A 17720-nucleotide genomic window follows, 5' to 3' on the forward strand; every position below is an offset into this window, starting at 1 on the left:
CCATTAGTGGTACTCATGGGTGGCATGGGCATGGGGCATGGTGCATGGCATGTGTGGGTGGCTTAGTTATGGCGGATGGGCAAGGGGAAGGGGGAGGGGAGTCGGGTTCTGTATCTGCTTCAGTTCCTGGCCAGCTACTGTTGCACTTCAACTTAGCGTGCGTCTATCTCTCTCTCTCTATCTCTCTCTCTCTCTCTCTCTGTGTGTGTGTTTGTGTGGGTGTGTGTGTGTGTGTGTGTGTAGTTTTGTGCAAATATTTGCATCTGGAATATTTGCGCGCTCCATCATAATTCAAACACAGATGCGCTGTTTGCAGAAGAGCAATCATTTTGACATGCAACTCGCTTCAAAACCGAATTAAGTGGCATTCAGCGTCAGTCACGAGAAGGGCCCGAGCCGAGTGTGCTCTGCTCCCCATGCTCCCCCGCTCCCCCGCTTCGCTCGTCGAATGTATCAAAACTAGCTGGCAGCTGAAGTTGAAGCCCTTGGCAGTGATTGGCACTCACGCAGCAGCTTATAAGGGCAATTTATAAAGAAGAGAAAGTAATTGATGGTTGTTTAGGAAATACAATTTAAAAAGCCCGCCTACAGTGTTGGCTGCGCAGCAAATTGATCGCTTAATGGATCGCGCTATCGTTCATCGCTAGATCATTTAATATTAAACAAATTGCATCCCTAGGACAAGTGGCGCCAGCTAGGTGTGGAACAAATTTAAATTGCACACTGTCCATCTAGCGTACACGTGATGGTTCAAGGTTTCGCTAAGCCGGCTCTCATCTAATACATAAACCAAGTTTTCTTCTTCTTCATATTTGACGAGGTTTTTTTCTTCTTCTTCTTCCTTTTTGACGAGTTTTTTTGGCCTGTTAGATATGATTTCGCCTTATGTTATGTTAAGTTTTCGACCTTATGTTATGTTATGTTTTCGAACTTATGTTATGTTAAGTTTTCGCCCTTATGTTATGTTAGATTTAAATATACGAAACATGTATTTCAACGCAAGGTTTTATTAGTCAATAGTTAAGGACATAGTCAAGTAGTCAACTCCCCCTCGGTTGTCTTCAAATGCTCCTCGTACTGCTCCTGCGTCAGCAACTTCTCCTTGATCAAGTCGCAGTTCTCAATTTTGGGCAGAAGAATGGCAACGTAGCCGGCACCCTCGGGCAGCTGCTCCAGCAGCTTGGGCTCTGCAACCAGAGCAGCGTTGACCTCCACCAGCTTGCCGCGTATGCAGCTAGGTATCTTGTAGGTCTGTCCCGTCTTCGTGGTGAGCAGCGCCAGCGTAGAGTCCGCCTGCAGGATCATGCCGCCCTTCTTGGCCTTGCCCTTGACCACATTCTGGCTGCGATCCACGTTCCCCACATCGAAGCTGAGCGTGGCTATGCCTTGCTCAAGTGCGGGATGTGTGGGCGCCAGGCAGATTAGGCAGATGCGGTTCGAGTGGTACAGCACCTGGTAGGCGGCGTTGGCTCGGATGTAGTAGTAGCGCGTGAAGAAGCGATCCACGACACTGGGATAGTTGGCGTCGAAGCCATCTGTGATGGGGCTCACCGGCTGGCCGCAAATGCGCTGCTGCTCCTCATGCTCGAAGTAGAAGGACTCCAAGGGGTCCAAGGTGGCTGCCATTCTGCTATTCGGTCTGTCCGTGCAGCAGTCTCTCCTTGTATCTGGCTTGCTGCTCACGGGCCTTGGCTCGGTTGGCGGCGGAGCGGGCAACGCGTTCGCCCTTCAGGCACTTGACCACCTTGTCGTCGATGGAATTACAGATTCCAACAAATCGGCCGAAAGCGTTCTGTGGGCAAGCAGGAAAAGGATTAATTAAAGATTGACTGTGGCCTCTTGTGTACTTACATTGTCGTGGCAAGCTTGCAGCTCTTCAATTAGTTTGTTGCAGGCCGGCGTGTGCAAATGGGAAGCTAGGTCCGTATGCATTTTCAACTGTAGACAGATGAGAATTATTTCCAGAGCCAGGTGTTATGTGACCTTAGCCTTAACACTTAACCTACTAGGACCCTCGATTTTTAAACAGGCGAACAACTCGAGTTAAATAGCGAAAATTATTACTGTTTTTATATTTTCCTTGTAGATTCATACTTTCCCTTTACATACATAAAACAATATCCTCGATATCCTTCACCAGAACTGCGCTAAAATTCTATTAGTTTCATGCGTAAGTTTAAGAACCCACTAGTCGACAATAGGTTAAGCGTTCTTTACCCCTGATCGGAAATCATATTCGCGATTTTGATATTCGTGTAAATATTATTAGCCAGCTAGGAATCGCAGCACCTAAATTATAATTTTATCCGATAGATGAACTAATTTTCTACAAGATTTGCTCATTTTAAGGACTCTTTTCTTTGTACTGTTTTTAATACAAGGTTTTGACGGTCACGATGATTGAGAAGATGTGGAATAATGCTGGAAAATGGCCAAGTGTGGCAGCCCTGCGAAAGCAGCTGTTGCGGTACAATGCAAATTTAGGCAAATAAAAAATGCAATTGTTTATTTTTTGGCTGAATCTGATTGATTAATAGACAATTAATTCACCATGCCTATCATGTACAATACGGGCGAGTGGTTCAAGGTGCGGCCAGACTACTACAGGTAAGTGCTGCCTCTTCGAAGATTCAATTGATTTATGTGTACGCCCCCGCAACAGAAAAGTGGAGCTGGCGACGCCCGACTGGCCGCTGGATCTAGACCTGGAGTACATGCAGGTGGCGGCGGCACCCTACGGCGGTCCCCTGGCAGCAATACGGGATCCCACCAAGCTGGTGCCCGTCAAAGGCACAGCCCGACCAATGGTGCGAATCTTCGATACCACCGGCAGGGAAACGGGTCACATATTGGTAAGCGATTGGAATAAAAAAAAATAAAGGCTTCGTTTACATATTTGCTGTTGCAGTGGAACCATGGAAAGCTCATTGCCATGGGCTGGTCGGACACGGAGGAGCTGATTTGCGTGCAGGAGAATGCCAAAGTCTTTGTCTTTGACATGTTTGGGAAGGAAAAGGAGTCGTACACTATTGGAGACGAGGCGAGCGTCACAAAGATTGTGGAGGCCAAAGTATTTCAGTCAGCCGCTGGCACTGGCGTGGCTGTGATGACCACATCCGGGCGAATCTTTCTTAAGCAGAACAGCAGCAAGACGGAGCGAAAGCTTCCAGATATTCCCAGTAACAAGGCTCGAGAATTAACCTTAAAGCCCATATAATTCTTTTCACTTTCCTAAACGTATAGACTCCAGCATCAATTGCTCCTGCTGGGAGATCGTAACCGAAGGACGCAACAGCTACTGTCTGCTGGGACGAGAGCGTGAGGTCATCAAGCTATTTCCTGGCGAAACCGTCGGCACCATCACCGCCAATCTGTTCGAGAAGCCGCACGATCGGATCATCAAGATCTCCGTTTCGTACAACCATCAGCATCTGGCGCTCTACACGAACACGGGCCTCCTCTGGCTGGGCAGCGTGGACATGCGGCAAAAGTACTGCGAGTTCGACACAGGCCGCAAGGACATGCCCCTGCAGTTGGAGTGGATCATGAACAGCGACAACAGTGAGGCGGATGCCGTGGTCATCTCCTACCCGTCCTATCTGCTAATCGTGAATCGCAACGCCGATCGCAGCGACTTCCCCTACGATCCGATCATGTTTCTGGTGGCCGAAATGGACGGCGTCCGCATCATCACCCAGAGCTCGCACGAGATGATCCAGCGGCTGCCGAAATGCGTGGAGAACATCTTTGCGGTGAACAGCCAAGAGCCGGCCAGCTATCTCTTCGAGGCGCAGAAGAAGTTCGAGGAAAAGTCCTACAAGTCGGATGAATATCTGAGCATGTGCCGCGAAAGGATCGATTTGGCCGTCACCGAGTGCATTGAGGCGGCATCCTTTGAGTTCTGTACCGAAACGCAGAAGAGTCTGCTAAGAGTGAGTGCTCTGTAAAGGCCTCCAAAACCACTTACCCTAACTCTTGCTGTTTTCACAGACTGCAAACTTTGGCAAGGCCTTCATATTTGGCCACAATCCCGACGAGTATATGCGCATCATGCGCATACTGCGAGTCCTTAACACGCTGCGACACGAGAGGATTGCCATGCCGCTTACATTCAAACAGTAGGTTGTCCCCGGGTGGATAAGGGGCTGAAATAACTGATGACTCCCCCTTGCAGGTTTTCGCACCTCAATCCGGAGGTCATCTTGAGTCGCCTGGTATTCCGCAAGCACTATGCCGTCGCCATACAAGTGGCCAAGCATCTGAATCTGCCCGAATCCTGGATACTTGAGCACTGGGCCTACCACAAAGTGATGAATGATCCCAGTGGGTAACACTCTAATCTCAGCGAGAAATCCCCCTCTCTAAAGAAGATTCCTTTACAGATGACGGCGAGGTGGCCCGCAAGATTACGGAAAAGTTCAAGAACCCCACCGTCGAAGGCATTTCGTTCTGCAACATTGCCGAGAAGGCGCATCAAGCAGGACGCGATGATCTGGCCATTAAGCTCTTGGAGCTGGAGCCGCGTGCCTCGCTGCATGTGCCGCTGCTGCTGAAGATGCGCAAGTTCGATAGAGCTGTGGCCAGTGCCACACAATCGGGCGACACCGAGCTGGTAACCAAAGTTCTTCTGGAAATGAAGATGCACATGATGCTGTCCAATTTGCATGTATGTAAACCCAATCCTTCTGAGGGAAATTCTTCTATAATCTGTGGATGTTCGTTCTCCCACAGATGACCATTCGCGATCATCCGCTGGCGTTGAACATGTACAAGAAAATCATGCGGGAGACGAACCGTGCGGGGCTCTATGGCATATATAACACGGAGGACGACCAGAAAGCCATCGCCGAGTTTCACTTTAAGAATGCTATCGAGAGTAAGGACCTGGAGTCGAATCTGTCGGTGATTGGAAACGCCTACACCCAAGCGCGATGCACTGTCGAGGCAGAGCTTTGTGCCGAGACGAGCCGACTTTTCAAGCTGCAGAAGACGCTGAGCACCAAGTACAACGCCAGCCTGAATGGCCTGTCCGTGCACGACACCATCGAGCAACTGCTGCTGATCGGTCAGCTCAAGGAGGCGGAGAAGATAAGGAGCGACTTTAAGGTGCCCGATCGCCGCTTCTGGTGGCTGCGCATACTCACCCTCGCCCAACAGCAGAAGTGGGACGACCTCGAGAAATTTTCCAAGAGCAAAAAGAGCCCTATTGGCTATGAACCCTTTGTTGAGGCCTGCTTGAAGCACGGCAATGCCAGGGAAGCGCGCAAATACATCCCGCGATGTCGCGACAATCGCAAGGTTCTCTGGTTTATACGAGCAAAGTGAGTTACTGCCATTACTATGCCATTGAAAATGGAAAGCCCTTATATTACATGCTTTGAATCTCCTATAGCTATTTGGAGGAGGCCATCGATTGCGCCTTCGAGCAGCGGGATCTGCACAGCCTCTATGAACTGCAGAAGAAAGAGAGCATTAGCAATGATCCCAATTTGCTGGGCAAGACCTGCAACTGCATTTCCATGCTGGAGACCCGATAGTAGCGGAGCGGCAACATTCCTAGTTATAAAATAAAATAAACAATTTGCTTTTAATAAACAATTACCACGCCAAGAGAATCGTATGTTTGCTGGCCACCCAACGAATGAGTAAATGTCCAAAGTTTATCCATGACTCTGGTACAATAGATATATGAATGATCTATAGGGGGGGTCCTATAAGTTGCCTCCAATTTTAAAGCAAATCCAAAAATTGTTCAATTAAGATTCGTTATCAAGGACATTTTTATTATACATATGTATATGTAGTTGTATGTATATGTATGTAATAGATCACATAAAGCAAAAAGAGAATATTTTACTAAATTGTTGTTGTTTTTTGTATTTTTTGTTGTTGTATGGTTGATGATTTTGATAATGATTATGCGTCTTCAGGGGGTTACTAATATGTAGTTTTCGAAATTCTGCAGTGCGCAAATTCTCTACTGCTGGGCGCATGGGATTAGTTTAGTTGATTGTATGCTGGATGTCGATGAATGTTTATCTTTAGGCTTCTGTTAATTCTCTACATATAATTACGATTTTAGGTAAATTACAATTACAATACATTATATAGTACATAGTAGTATATAGGTAGAGTATGAATACATTATCTATTCATTTATCTTGCGTTTCGTTATTTGTATTATTATTATGTGTGTTTCTGAAGAGCTATTTCTGATTTATCGTAGGTTGGTTTTTTTTTTTGCGTTTGCGTGTGGTTTTGTTTTGTTTTTGTTTTTCGTTAATTTTACATACATATATTAAATATATTTACGAACATAACGCAGTCTTATATAAGATGACATACACTTAAACATATGCATAGAAGTATAAAGAAATATACATATTCCATTTATTGTATTCATTAGAGGGTTTTGAGTTGATTTTCTCCGTTTCCTCCGAAAGTTAAGGATCGTGCCCTGGCAGCGAACGGGACCCCACTCTCCGCTTCGGTGTGCCGAAGACACCTTTTCGCATCCGTTACTCTTTCCGTTTCCGTTTCTATATAAAAGTAGTTTGGCTAAACTAGGGCGCCTCCGTTGGGAGCCGCTTAAGCGTGAGTTCTTATAGATATTGTATATTGATGTATGTATGTATTTATGTATGTATGTAATCGTGTCTGTGGCTACCCATGTGTGTGTTTTTATATTTAGTATCTATTAGGGACGCAGAACTATTTAGTTTGTTGTTTTTTTAAGACGCTGCGCGTCTGCGAAATGCGCTCTGAAAAATTTGTTTTGGCGGCTGACTAAATTGAGGTTTATCTCTATGTATATGTATTTTAGTATATATGTATATATTATGTATGTTAAAAATTTCATTTAATTTTTGTTTTGCTTTGTTCTGTTTGAGTGCTTAAGGAACCCGATGCTCAGGCTAGGAAGTTCGATTGAATTTTGAGGCATGCATGCAATACTTCTTCTTCTCCTCCTCCGCTTGACAATGAAATAATTTACATAAAATCGACATTACAATATAAATATATTCACACACATAAAACACACACTTACACACATATAATATGCATGTGCAATCGTATATATCGTAGATCTACTGTAGGGACGTTCGAAATCTATAGCTATACATACAAGAATTACAATTACAATACATGCACGGAAACGCACTCACAAAAAGCTACAATATATTATAAATTAGGTATACATTTACAATCTTTACACACTCGTATATACCCTATATATCGTATAATAATCCATAGCGTTATCTATAATTATAATACTATAACTACTGTAGAGTTATTGTGGTTCCTAAGCGAAAAACGGTTGCCATCACCAGACACGTGGACTTGTGGGCTCGTGGGCTCGTGGGGTTGCGTTCCCCTAAATTTGTAGCTAACTAATTTCTGTTTGAAATATTCGACATTCTTCATCTTGAATCGTTCCATTGGCTCACACGTAGAGTGGACAGCTTGGCAAGTTTCAAGGCTTTGCGATGTAGAATTTTCCTAATTTTTGCCCCCTCTGCCCCTCATAGATATATTCCTTCATGTGGTTCAGAGGGGTTTCTTTTTTCCCAGACAGTTGGTGCGCATTGTTTTTTGTTTTGTCGTGATTTTAGGTTCTTGATGCATGCATGAAATCAAAGAATTAATTTAACTACAGTAATGACTAGTTGAAGAACGATCTTCAAATGTATTTTCTAAATTTTGTGTGTACAATTCTCGGTATTTTTTTTTTTTTTTACGAATTTTTAGAATTTTCTAATGCAGCTTGTAGAGAAGCATTTCTTAGGTGGCCAATTTTATGTACAATTTTCCTTGTTAATATTTTTGAGATTAGTGTAATTTGTGTGTTATCTGCGAAATGCATGGAATTTTCTTTCGTTTTATAGATACTCGTATTTTGTGGGCTCTTTTCTTTTTAGTTTTCTTTGCCAAGTGGAAAACTTCTCTTATGATTCCCTTCCTTTACGGTGCGGCGAGTTTATCATAATTTCTCTCACTCTCCCTCTCACTCTACCTCTGCCTCTCCATCCTCCATCTCTTGATCCTCCACCTCAACTCCCCTCATTGACGAATCCTCTTGCTCTGGCATTCGTTAGTCAGTTTTTAGTTACTACTTCATCACAGCCAACTCTACGCGGCGCTCAGCTCTGCTCCGCTCCGCTCTCCAGCATCTCAATTGATCGTTTTCTTGAAGAGATTTTGATGTATATGCTCGTTCTGCAGCGCGCACATTTGGCCCACAGCAACGGCCCGCAGGCCACCGCCTGCCCCCACAGGTGCCACCACATCGGGCGCCTTAGGAGACGACGACGACGACGACGCAACGCTGTCGGCCGTGGCCGCTCGCAGGGTGGAGAAGAACTTCTCTTTGATGTCCATTGACGAATACTTGTGCTCAATGAAGGTTGGCGAGATTTGCATGGGCGTCATCCCACTGCTGCTGCTACTGCTTCGGCTGGAGGTGGCGCTGCTGGGGGCTGCCGATGGCCGGAGCGTAGCGGCTGCTGTGGGCCTCTTGGCGGTCGAGGCGACAGCGGCAGCAGCCACGACGGCACTGGACTTGGGGCCTTCGCTGGTCGTGTGGAGGTTGCTGTTGGTGCTTTTGTGGTTGTATGAAGAGCAGGAGTAAGAGGTTTCTGCAATAGGTAGAGAGAAAAGGAAAAGAAGTAACGAAAAACATAAAATCAAAAGAACACAAAACGAAAAGGGAACCACCAAACACCTTTGACAGAGAGGGGGAGGTACATTAAATGATAATGCAATTAACCAAAATATTGTACTAAAAATAAGAGTTCTTTCATAGACCAATCCAATTGGGGCGCTTAATATTGTATATTATATAATTAAAAATCAATTTGCTAATGCTTAAAACATAAATAATACTTGATTGTTGCCGAATACGAGTAGGAATAGGCGTAAGACAATGAAATTATTGAGTTCATAATACGAGTATTGCGCATCTGCTGTTTGCATTTTATTTCAATTGTCCTTGGCGCTTCGTCTAGGAGGGAGTGCTTCTAGGCGCTATCTTCTAAATTAATTAAATTAAATTACAAATTAAAAGGAGATCAGCAATTGTAATTAGTTTAATACAAGCTTGAAAGTCATTGTTACAGATAATCATCATAATAAATCATTACTAAATCTCTCTCTCTAAGAATTAAATATACAGAAATAAAATATTGCACAAACAATGAGATTTGTTGTGTAGATTCGACTCTCCATTGTCGCTCCTTTAAAGATTCGTGGGATTCTTGTGGTTCCAAGAACTAAGGTTTACATTTTAAATTAAAACACAACTTATGTTCCTGGTGGTCTCTAAGCATGTAAGCAGTCTACGAAATGTTTCCAATGGTGTTTTGGTGAGTGACTTGTGGCCCACTCAGATCTTGGCGGCCCCTTAAGCTTAATATCATAGGTGTCAGAGGTTAACTAAGGGATAAACTACGATTCAAACGATTGCAACGATCTTGAGAATGTTTCAGGGGGTCTGGTTTCCCTTCCCCATTGTTTTCGTATACGAAGCATGTCAATGCGCCGGTGGAGGTTGCAGCTGTGGCGGCTGTGGCAGCTCGGGCGGCTCCAGCGTCAGTTGGCGATGCATCAGTAGCTGCTTTAGTATAGGCTACGTCTCGTCGTTGGCGGCGCCAGCGCCGACAACTTCAATGGCCGCCACCGTGACAGTGGAGACAGCATTGGCTGCCGCTGCTGCTGAGATCACATTCGCCTCTTCTGCTGCCTTGCTGCTGGCTTCTGCGATGGTGGCTATGACCGCCGCCACGCTCTCCGAGATCGCATCATTCAGCGGCGGCTCATCCGTCTCCATGGGCTCAATGCCGGATACGGGCTCCACCTTTCCCTTCTTTATCAGTGGCTGCTGCTGCTGCTGCTGTTGTTGTTGCTGTTGTGGCGTGGGCGAGCTGCTCTTGCTGCTGTTGCCGCTGACGCTGCTCGTGGGGCTGATGGGTAGCACATGATGCTGTTGCATCTGTTGCTGCAACTGCATATGCTGCTGCTGTTGATGCTGCTGTTGTGCCTGGATTGGCTGCAGTATCTGGCTAGGAGTGGCCGGCTCCTGCAGAAGCAGGATGCTGGTCTTCTGGTGCTTCTGCATGTTCGAGGTGAGCGAGGCTACCAGCTGCTGCTGCTGCTGATTGCTGTTGCTGCTGCTGCTGGTTGTTGCCGCCGTTATTGGTCGTAGTGGTGGTGGTGAAGGTCAGCGTCTGGGTGTTTTTGGTGGGCGAGGTGGCTGGCGTGAGTATGCCAAGGTTCACCAAGTTTGGCAACGGCATCTTGTTGGCGCTGTTGCTGCTGTTGATCACCGTCGGGCCATTGCTGTTGGTCTTGACCACTTGGTCAACGATTTTGTGCTGCTGGACTATGTCGACCACATTGGGCGCTACAGAGCCACCGTTGGCCACGTTGGTGGCCAGCTTGAGTATCTTACTGGCCGTTGCATTGGCAGCCATTAGGTTGCTAACAGTCTTGGGATTTGAGTTGTTCCCATTGCTGTTGTTGCTGCCGCTGTGGCTGTGGCTATTGGCTTTAATGGATACTAAACCGAGTGTGCTGCGCATTAAATTGTTGTTGTTGCTGTTACCTGTTGCTGAGCCGCCATTCTGGTGGTGGTTCTGATGATGATGCTGATGCTGCTGCTGTGGATGCGGCTGCTGCTGAGATGGAACATTGGTCAGTGTGACCACGTTCCCAGTGCTAAGCTGCTGCAACATATTGCCGCCACCAGCAACGAGTGCAGTGTTCTGGCTGCTGCCGCTGCTGTTGCCGTTGTTATTAATGTTGTTGATGTTGTTGTTGTTGTTGGACAGACTGCTGCCCCCATGACAGCTGCTGGCGCTGCTCGACATGTTGCTAATGCTCGACGGGCTCAGCGAGCCAAGCGACTGCGATGGGGAGTTGCTGCGCTGGATGGCGGGCGGAGTGGGATTGGAGCTGCTGTTGGTGCTGCCACCACTCACGGAAGAAGAAGCGGCAGCCGCAGCATTGGCCACCTGCTGGGTGGTCAGCACGCTCTCCGGCTGCGCGTTGTGGGTGTGGAGGGCATGATTCTTCAGGCCCTGCGCTGTTTTGTAGCTCTTCCCGCAGTGGCATTTGTAACCCTTTCGCACTCTGTAGTGGAGTAAAATAATGAGTTTCTAGAGCCCAAGTGGAGTCCCCTTTGGGAGAACTGCCACCTACCTTCCATCCTTTTTGTGGCCATTCTTCGAATGGTACTTGATGCCGTTGACGTTTTTGTAACGCTTTTTGCATCCGGGCACAGGGCAGGCGAAGGGTTTCTCATTGCCAGGCGTGCCATTGCTTCCGCCGCCGGAATGCCTATGTGCGAGGGGGTCAAAGTTCACAATCAAAATCTCTGGCTTGTTGAGAGGGTATTAAGAGATAGAACGAACCTGCTGCCATAGCGCATGATAAACTCGGAGCTAAACTCCTCGGTGGTCCAGGAATCATTGCTGTCCTCGGACTCCGTGACAACCATTTCATCCTCGTCCATTTCGCTGCCTAAAAGAGCACAAAGGCAGAGACACACATTATCAGTTATCAGTTCCACGTCCAGTCATGGGGTGGGTCATCACTCACCTGTGGGCGTGGTGCTGCGATTGGACGACGACATACTGTAGCTGTGGTGCTTGATGGCCAGCTTTCGCTTGAGCTCCACATTGCCACTGCCGTGGCTGCCGGCATTGCTGCCGCTATTGGTGGCAGGTGGGGCGGTGTTGTTGGCCAGGAAGGTGGTTGCCTCCTTGCGATTGTCCTCCGTGACGAAGCGCAGGACGTAGCTCAGTGGCAAGCATGCAGGCTGGGCCTGCTCCTTCTGTTCGACCACCTTAGGATCATAGTCTGAAGTGGGATGAAAAGCAAACAGAACAGAGAGGGGATCAGCTAATTGGAAATGACATTTCGAATATGAATCGGAGGAATGCGGGCGACCCGGCCGGCCAGCCGACAGAAAGAAACCTGCATCCAAATTTATTTCGGTTCGCCCATATTTATTAAATTGTTGTACTCGAGTACTCGTATTTGCAGTGAAACAAGTTCAAGCACTCGGTACACGGTACGGCGACACGACCGACACACAGACCCACAGCCACAGCAGCAGCAGCAGCAGCAATTTATTGTTAAAATGTTGAAATGAGCAAATAAGCGAGAGAGTGCACGTACATGTACAGAAACCCCAATTCCAATTTAATGCCGCTGCTGCTGACGCATATTGTGAGGGTTCTGTTCTGCCAACTGCAGGAGCGGGCGTCCGACGGTGTTTGTGGGGGGATTGGGGGTAAGCCGAGCACATGTCTGGCTGCTAGTCGCGGGACATTATCTTATCGTTTTAACAAGCATAAGCCCAAAGGTTTGCTTAATCAGAGAGTGCATAACAGCAGGGGCTCGCAGGTGCCCCTCCAACTGTCCCGCTCTCACGCAAACGGTCTGTCTGGTACTGTGTTTGGTTGTGTGCGCAACCTAACCTCCATATGCCCACCACTGCACGCACGCTTTATTTCTCAATTAAATTAAAGTTTGTGCGTAAACGGTGTCAGAGCGCATGATCATTCATCATGTGGCCTGGGGCACCCTGTACTGCTTCCCTTAAAAATCCTATCATTCCCGTTTCCGTTTCATGCCTCCCACAATCGATTATCTTGCGATAACGTTGCACTTTTGATCGATTCGCTTGAAATTGCGTGAAAATGCTCTCACTCAAATACTGTAGGCACGCTTTATTTCTCAACTAAATCATTTTTGTGCGTAAAGTGTGTCAGCACGACTATTCATCATATCACTGAAAGCCAGCCAGCCCCATGTGCTGTAACAGAGCGTTCACAGTGGTGGCTTAGGCTTACATGGCTGCCTAACAGCTGTTTATCCTTAACGATCGTTATATTGCAGCTCTGTCTACCACCACCCACATTCACACATTCCCACATTCCAGGCAATAGCCGTTCGATAACGTTGCATTTTAATTGATTCAATCGGAATCGGAATGACGTGCAAATACAAAACATATGCCGCAAATTGGTTATTATTCGAAACATATGCTAAATTTAGCAGCAGCAGAAGCTACTCCAACTCCACCCCCACCACGCTCTCCCCGTAGTGGCTAGCGTCACTCTTATCAGGGCAAGTGGTGATTAAAAACATTTGCGGCAATGATTGTATGTCGTCTACGTGCCTTGCAATCGATTGATGACACATACACACACAGAAAGCACACATCGATATTGAGTTTATTACGCATATACATAATTCCACGTACCGCCCATAGTTACTCAAAGATACATGTTAATATTTGATTGTCGCATATACAAAAAAAAACAATTTTGGCTGACAAAATTGCACTGTCCGCCCACCGCTCCGCTCCTCTCTTGCTGTTGAGGTTTCTGCTTCAAAGTGCCATTCGCACACGGCGTCATTTGCTACGGTCAAATCAGTTCAACATTTACTTTGCATTCATTATTGTTATTATTTTGTTGCTGTTTTTGTTGCTTTTGCTAGTTGATAACCTCAAGTATTCCCTCTCAGTCTCTCTGTGGTGGTGAGGTTCTCCCGCCTTCTCTCGCTGTAGGTGACACTCACTTGCTCTTGGACTTTTTAACAGACAGCTTTTAAACAAATAACATGATCTATCAACACACAGGCACACACAATATACAATATATATCTATATCTATATATATACTGCCTATATACCGAGTATACATATATCGATCGTATTTGTATTTAAAAAACAAAATAAACGCAGATGCCGCCGTTCCTGTTATTCACACTCCCGTTCGCTATCCCCCTCCCATGAGTCATGCACTTGTTGCAGAATTTCGAGCAGATAATAATTACAAACACACACACACACGAACAAGAGTACATATTGTTTTTGGAGGGACCACACCAGCAAAACAACAAAACAACAAAACTTTCCAATAGATTTGGAAGCAAGCATTCCTCGAAGCTTGATAAAAACAAAGACGCAAAAGTCGTTGACTTGACGAAGATTTCGGCAATTTATGCTGATTTTGAAAATGTGCAGACAGATGCAGACCGTATGCGATCATGTTATCTGCGTGACCCGGCGCCATGTCGAATTTCAAACAGAAGCAAAGTGAAGCGTAGCCGGGTGGCTATCGATATAATTACAGGCGTTTCGTTCCACACATCCCCACTCAAACCAGACACACACGTACAGTTATTTGGGACACAACAGGTGCCTGGCAACTGTGAAAAGGACAAACGTGAAGGTCTCCCGGATGGGGCTTGTTGCCAGGGCAACGCCAACGCCCAACGCTTGACGAAGCGTGCGGGCTTGATAAGACATTGACGGCAAAGCGAAACCCCACTCTGCCCACGCATCAAATGTCCTTCGAGATAATGAAATGATAGGCATTTATAATCCCAGCGAATGTTCGTATGTTCACGTAATGGAACCGAACCAAGTCACAGCGACATGGATAATGGATTGGGAGATGCGACTGACAGGGCACGGCAGGGCAGGCCAGGCCAGGCCAGGGGGAGAGTAGACGCCATGTGGGCGTATGCTCGAGCTTTATGTAATGCCCCGGGCCGGGGAGAGAGAGAAAGCCTGCCCGGGCAACGCCGAAGCCGCCATTGCTGTTGTATGTTGACCGTTATCACACTCACTCGCAGGCAACAACAAAACAGCTGCCAACGTAACTGTAACCGAGTCAGCTGAGCCCCGGGTAGCCACCCCTACACGAAGGCGTATATATACAGAATACATAGATGAAATACAAACAAACGATGCCCCGCACCACCATTTACCCACCCCCTGAGCATGATGCTACATAACGCACAGCACAGCACACACACAACCCCCAAGCCCCGTTGCGACCCACAATTGAAGCCAAGTGGCAACACTGGGCTTAATTTTATTGATTTTCTCTCTGCCCACCGCCCCACCCCCTTCGATACCCGCTCCAGAACCAGGTACCTGAGCGAGCGAGCACCCACGCTAAAATTAGAAATTGTTTATATCTAGGCCCTCAAACGGTGGGAAGGGGGAGGAGAGTGGGTTCCGACAGCCGGTACAAGTCCACACATACAAAATGATTAATTAGAGGGAGGCCTCTCAGGAGAATGGAGGACAGACGTAACCCAGTCACGTGTGTATTCTGAGGCCCAGCTAGAGCTTCGGACAGGAATTGATTACGCACAATTGTGCGTGGGCGCCCGACCAGGGAGTCTGTGAAAGTAGACCGCATCTCCGATTACTCGCCAAATGCATAGCTGTTGCTCGGATACACCTGCCGCTACAGAGACGCGCGCTCAAAACCCAAGCCAAGCCATGCGGACAGGTCACAGAAAAGGGCGCCTAACATGCCGGTTCCATAGTACAAGATGCTGTGCTGGCCTCACGCACACCAACAGACAGACAGACACACACGATCGCACTGATGTTGTTGTTGGTTTGTTGTTGCCTGAATGGATCACCGGCTTTTTGCTTGCTTTTGTTTTGCTTATGGTGCTCGCTCGCTCGCACCAACATGGTAACATGGTTGTATCCGATCATGGCCAGAGAAGCAAGCGCACAACAATCGAATGGCTGTACGCGCCGTGCTTGGGCGTGTGAGTAGAGTGTGTACTTGCCGGGGTGTGTGCGTGAGGTGAGGGCACGCACACCACACACAGGTAAGGTAAGCAATTGCCTGCCTCTTGTAAATGCTGCGTGCATATTTAGGCCTGGGTCAGCATCGATTTTCCCCCGAATAGAATCTGAGCTGTCATTAATAACTGGCTTTGGTTTGGGGCCCAATCGTCCAATAGAAACAACATTCACCACCACCCGCACACCTATTCACTCACTCGCACGCAAACGCACACACACACACACTCTCCCAAACATATACATGTATGCCGCACCGCACCGCGCTTCATATAAACCGTAACTACATATGCATATATACTATGTGGTATATAAATAAAATAAACAAAACACACCGACCGCTGCGATGCATCACGCGACTACTAAATGATTACTCCCGTGTCACAAGTGCTCACCTATATGGGTGTCCTCGATGTGTGATATTAGATCGCTTAAGCTTGGAAATGTGATGCCGCAGCCACTGTATTTACAGACGTTGATCAGGAACACGGCCATATCACTCACTCGAGTCGTACGACGATGACTGCGATGTAGTTATGTAAAATTGTTCGAATGAATACTGTTGTTGGTGGCGATGGTCGAGACTATCGAATATCTATCGATAGTCAGCAACGAAACATTCTAGCCTGTGGTTATAGCCTGTAGCCTCGCTTCGCACTCGCAATTTTGCTGTGTTTAATGATATCCAATGATTTTGGTTATTCTGCTAAATGCAGCAAAATTCACAGTGAGTGTGAGTTGTTGATGGGAACACGCGTGGCTGTGGCGCCCGGTCGATGCAGCCGATGATGCCTCTTGTTGTTGCTACTGCCGTCTCTAGCTGGCCTGGCTGCGTGGTGTGGTGTGTTTCGGTCTCACACACACACACACTCATGCATAAATGCTGCTGTTATGCAATTGAGGGCTGCAATGACACACAAACGGGGAGCGGGGCGGCCAGATTCGCAGTTAGATGTGTTCAAACGGGGACAGCGAAAAGCACAATTAGTCTACTTACAGCATTCTGTGTCGATTGTGAAGCCTTGTAGTTGCAGGAAATTAAAACATATTCGACGACACGACGACGCGTTAGAGGTGTAACAGCAAAGAGGGCACTAACGATAGTATCGATATTTTGCTGCTAGCCTCTACTATCGATGGTTTATGGACTATCATGATAGTATCAAGCTACAGTCGTTGCGCTTTTGATATGTTTGGATTGGCTGATATAAAATACGAAGACGAATTTGTAAACAAATCGACAGGTGGCATCCAATTTTTACAATGAACAAGTTCCTAAAAGGTTTCAGTGGTTGTTTAATAATTATTTGAGCCCGATACTATTACGATAGTATCGATTGTTTTTGTCAAAACATTGAACGTTGATATTCCTCGATTTTGATATTCCGTTTAATATTACTAGCTAGTTGGCCCTCTCAGCCCTAAACAAATAATTTTATCCGATAGATACATACATTTTTTACAAGATTGGCAAGTTTTCAGAAGTTCTTTTTATTGCATTGTTTACATAAAAAGGTTCAAACAAAAACGGCCAAAGCATAAAACGTAAATGTTGACTAAATGTGACGTCTGCGTTGCTGGTCAACCAAGTTTCTTCTATGCGTATGTACTTTTGTATACCTTATTTCCTTTTATTGATGTTATATGTTTTGTTCCAAACTCCATTGAAACATTATTTATGATTTTATCCTAGATTGAGATGTTTTTACCTATTAATGCATATGTTTGTGTTTTATATAAACTTTTATCCCGGTTCTGATACTTATTATTGGGACCCGTGAGCTGCAAAATTTCGTTAATATCTTTTAAACAGAGACTGAGTAGTTTCTGCATTAATTGGAGCCTAAAATTACAAACAATATCTCAAGAATATCCATTTTTGCCAAAGTTGCACAGCAATGCTGCTACTTCATTTCCCCATGTTGCTGAAATTTTTCCCATACAAATCAAATGTTCCTAACGGGAACGGCGGCTGTAGTTGTGTGCGTGGACGTGGTGAATAAGCCAGAAAGGGAACGGGCTGGGACCAGGGCTAGAGTGATGCATTCGATTAAATGGGCAAGGGCGAATTTAAGTAGACAAATAGATTCAATTA

General features: G+C 46.4%; 4 protein-coding genes across 5 annotated transcripts; 1 reads left to right on the forward strand and 3 right to left on the reverse strand.

The window, feature by feature from the left end:
* Positions 1–987: 987 nt before the first annotated feature.
* LOC111070901 (protein Abitram) lies at positions 988–1626 on the reverse strand. Its single transcript, XM_022361946.2, has one exon. The coding sequence runs from the start codon at positions 1624–1626 to the stop codon at positions 1033–1035; it is 594 nt and encodes a 197-aa protein (XP_022217638.2). The 3' UTR covers positions 988–1032.
* Positions 1627–1630: 4 nt separating this feature from the next.
* Positions 1631–1987, reverse strand: LOC111070911 (COX assembly mitochondrial protein 2 homolog). The gene is made up of 2 exons (XM_022361958.2): positions 1852–1987; positions 1631–1792 (listed from the first exon to the last, which is right to left on the reverse strand). Exons 1-2 carry the CDS (start codon positions 1930–1932, stop codon positions 1631–1633), a joined length of 243 nt encoding a protein of 80 aa, XP_022217650.1. The 5' UTR covers positions 1933–1987.
* A 450-nt stretch (positions 1988–2437) lies between these two features.
* Positions 2438–5839, forward strand: LOC111070877 (vacuolar protein sorting-associated protein 16 homolog). The gene is made up of 9 exons (XM_022361916.2): positions 2438–2607; positions 2663–2852; positions 2909–3179; positions 3244–3932; positions 3991–4118; positions 4175–4323; positions 4383–4666; positions 4732–5321; positions 5393–5839. The coding sequence occupies exons 1-9, from the start codon at positions 2552–2554 to the stop codon at positions 5535–5537; spliced, it is 2502 nt and encodes an 833-aa protein (XP_022217608.2). The 5' UTR covers positions 2438–2551; the 3' UTR covers positions 5538–5839.
* A 1298-nt stretch (positions 5840–7137) lies between these two features.
* On the reverse strand, positions 7138–16728 carry LOC111070887 (myb-like protein AA). 2 transcript variants are annotated; one of them, XM_022361933.2, is made up of 7 exons: positions 16623–16728; positions 16021–16529; positions 11596–11856; positions 11409–11517; positions 11197–11334; positions 10601–11127; positions 7138–8636 (listed from the first exon to the last, which is right to left on the reverse strand). In XM_022361933.2, the coding sequence occupies exons 2-7, from the start codon at positions 16118–16120 to the stop codon at positions 8173–8175; spliced, it is 1599 nt and encodes a 532-aa protein (XP_022217625.2). In that variant the 5' UTR covers positions 16121–16529; positions 16623–16728; the 3' UTR covers positions 7138–8172. The 2 variants fall into 2 exon arrangements, with proteins under 2 accessions (XP_022217625.2, XP_041447690.1); XM_041591756.1 differs by lacking the exon at positions 7138–8636 and adding an exon at positions 8814–10166 and having other exon boundaries at positions 10204–11127.
* Between the last annotated feature and the right edge of the window lie 992 nt (positions 16729–17720).

Source organism: Drosophila obscura, unplaced genomic scaffold (assembly GCF_018151105.1).
Source record: "Drosophila obscura isolate BZ-5 IFL unplaced genomic scaffold, ASM1815110v1 contig_150, whole genome shotgun sequence".
NCBI classification, from domain to species: domain Eukaryota; kingdom Metazoa; phylum Arthropoda; class Insecta; order Diptera; family Drosophilidae; genus Drosophila; species Drosophila obscura.

What these genes read in the sequence shown, in the direction of transcription:
- LOC111070901 (XM_022361946.2), bottom strand. Translation starts at nt 1,626, where the DNA reads ATGGCAGCCACCTTGGACCCCTTGGAGTCCTTCTACTTCGAGCATGAG.
- LOC111070911 (XM_022361958.2), bottom strand. Translation starts at nt 1,932, where the DNA reads ATGCATACGGACCTAGCTTCCCATTTGCACACGCCGGCCTGCAACAAA. An exon ending in TGCAAGCTTGCCACGACAAT is followed by an intron (nt 1,793 to 1,851) that starts GTAAGTACACAA and finishes GCTTGCCCACAG; the next exon opens with AACGCTTTCGGCCGATTTGT.
- LOC111070877 (XM_022361916.2), top strand. Translation starts at nt 2,552, where the DNA reads ATGCCTATCATGTACAATACGGGCGAGTGGTTCAAGGTGCGGCCAGAC. An exon ending in CGCAGAAGAGTCTGCTAAGA is followed by an intron (nt 3,933 to 3,990) that starts GTGAGTGCTCTG and finishes CTGTTTTCACAG; the next exon opens with ACTGCAAACTTTGGCAAGGC. An exon ending in CAAAGTGATGAATGATCCCA is followed by an intron (nt 4,324 to 4,382) that starts GTGGGTAACACT and finishes ATTCCTTTACAG; the next exon opens with ATGACGGCGAGGTGGCCCGC.
- LOC111070887 (XM_041591756.1), bottom strand. Translation starts at nt 16,120, where the DNA reads ATGGCCGTGTTCCTGATCAACGTCTGTAAATACAGTGGCTGCGGCATC. An exon ending in CATCGAGGACACCCATATAG is followed by an intron (nt 11,857 to 16,020) that starts GTGAGCACTTGT and finishes ATCCCACTTCAG; the next exon opens with ACTATGATCCTAAGGTGGTC. An exon ending in ATCATGCGCTATGGCAGCAG is followed by an intron (nt 11,335 to 11,408) that starts GTTCGTTCTATC and finishes CCTCGCACATAG; the next exon opens with GCATTCCGGCGGCGGAAGCA.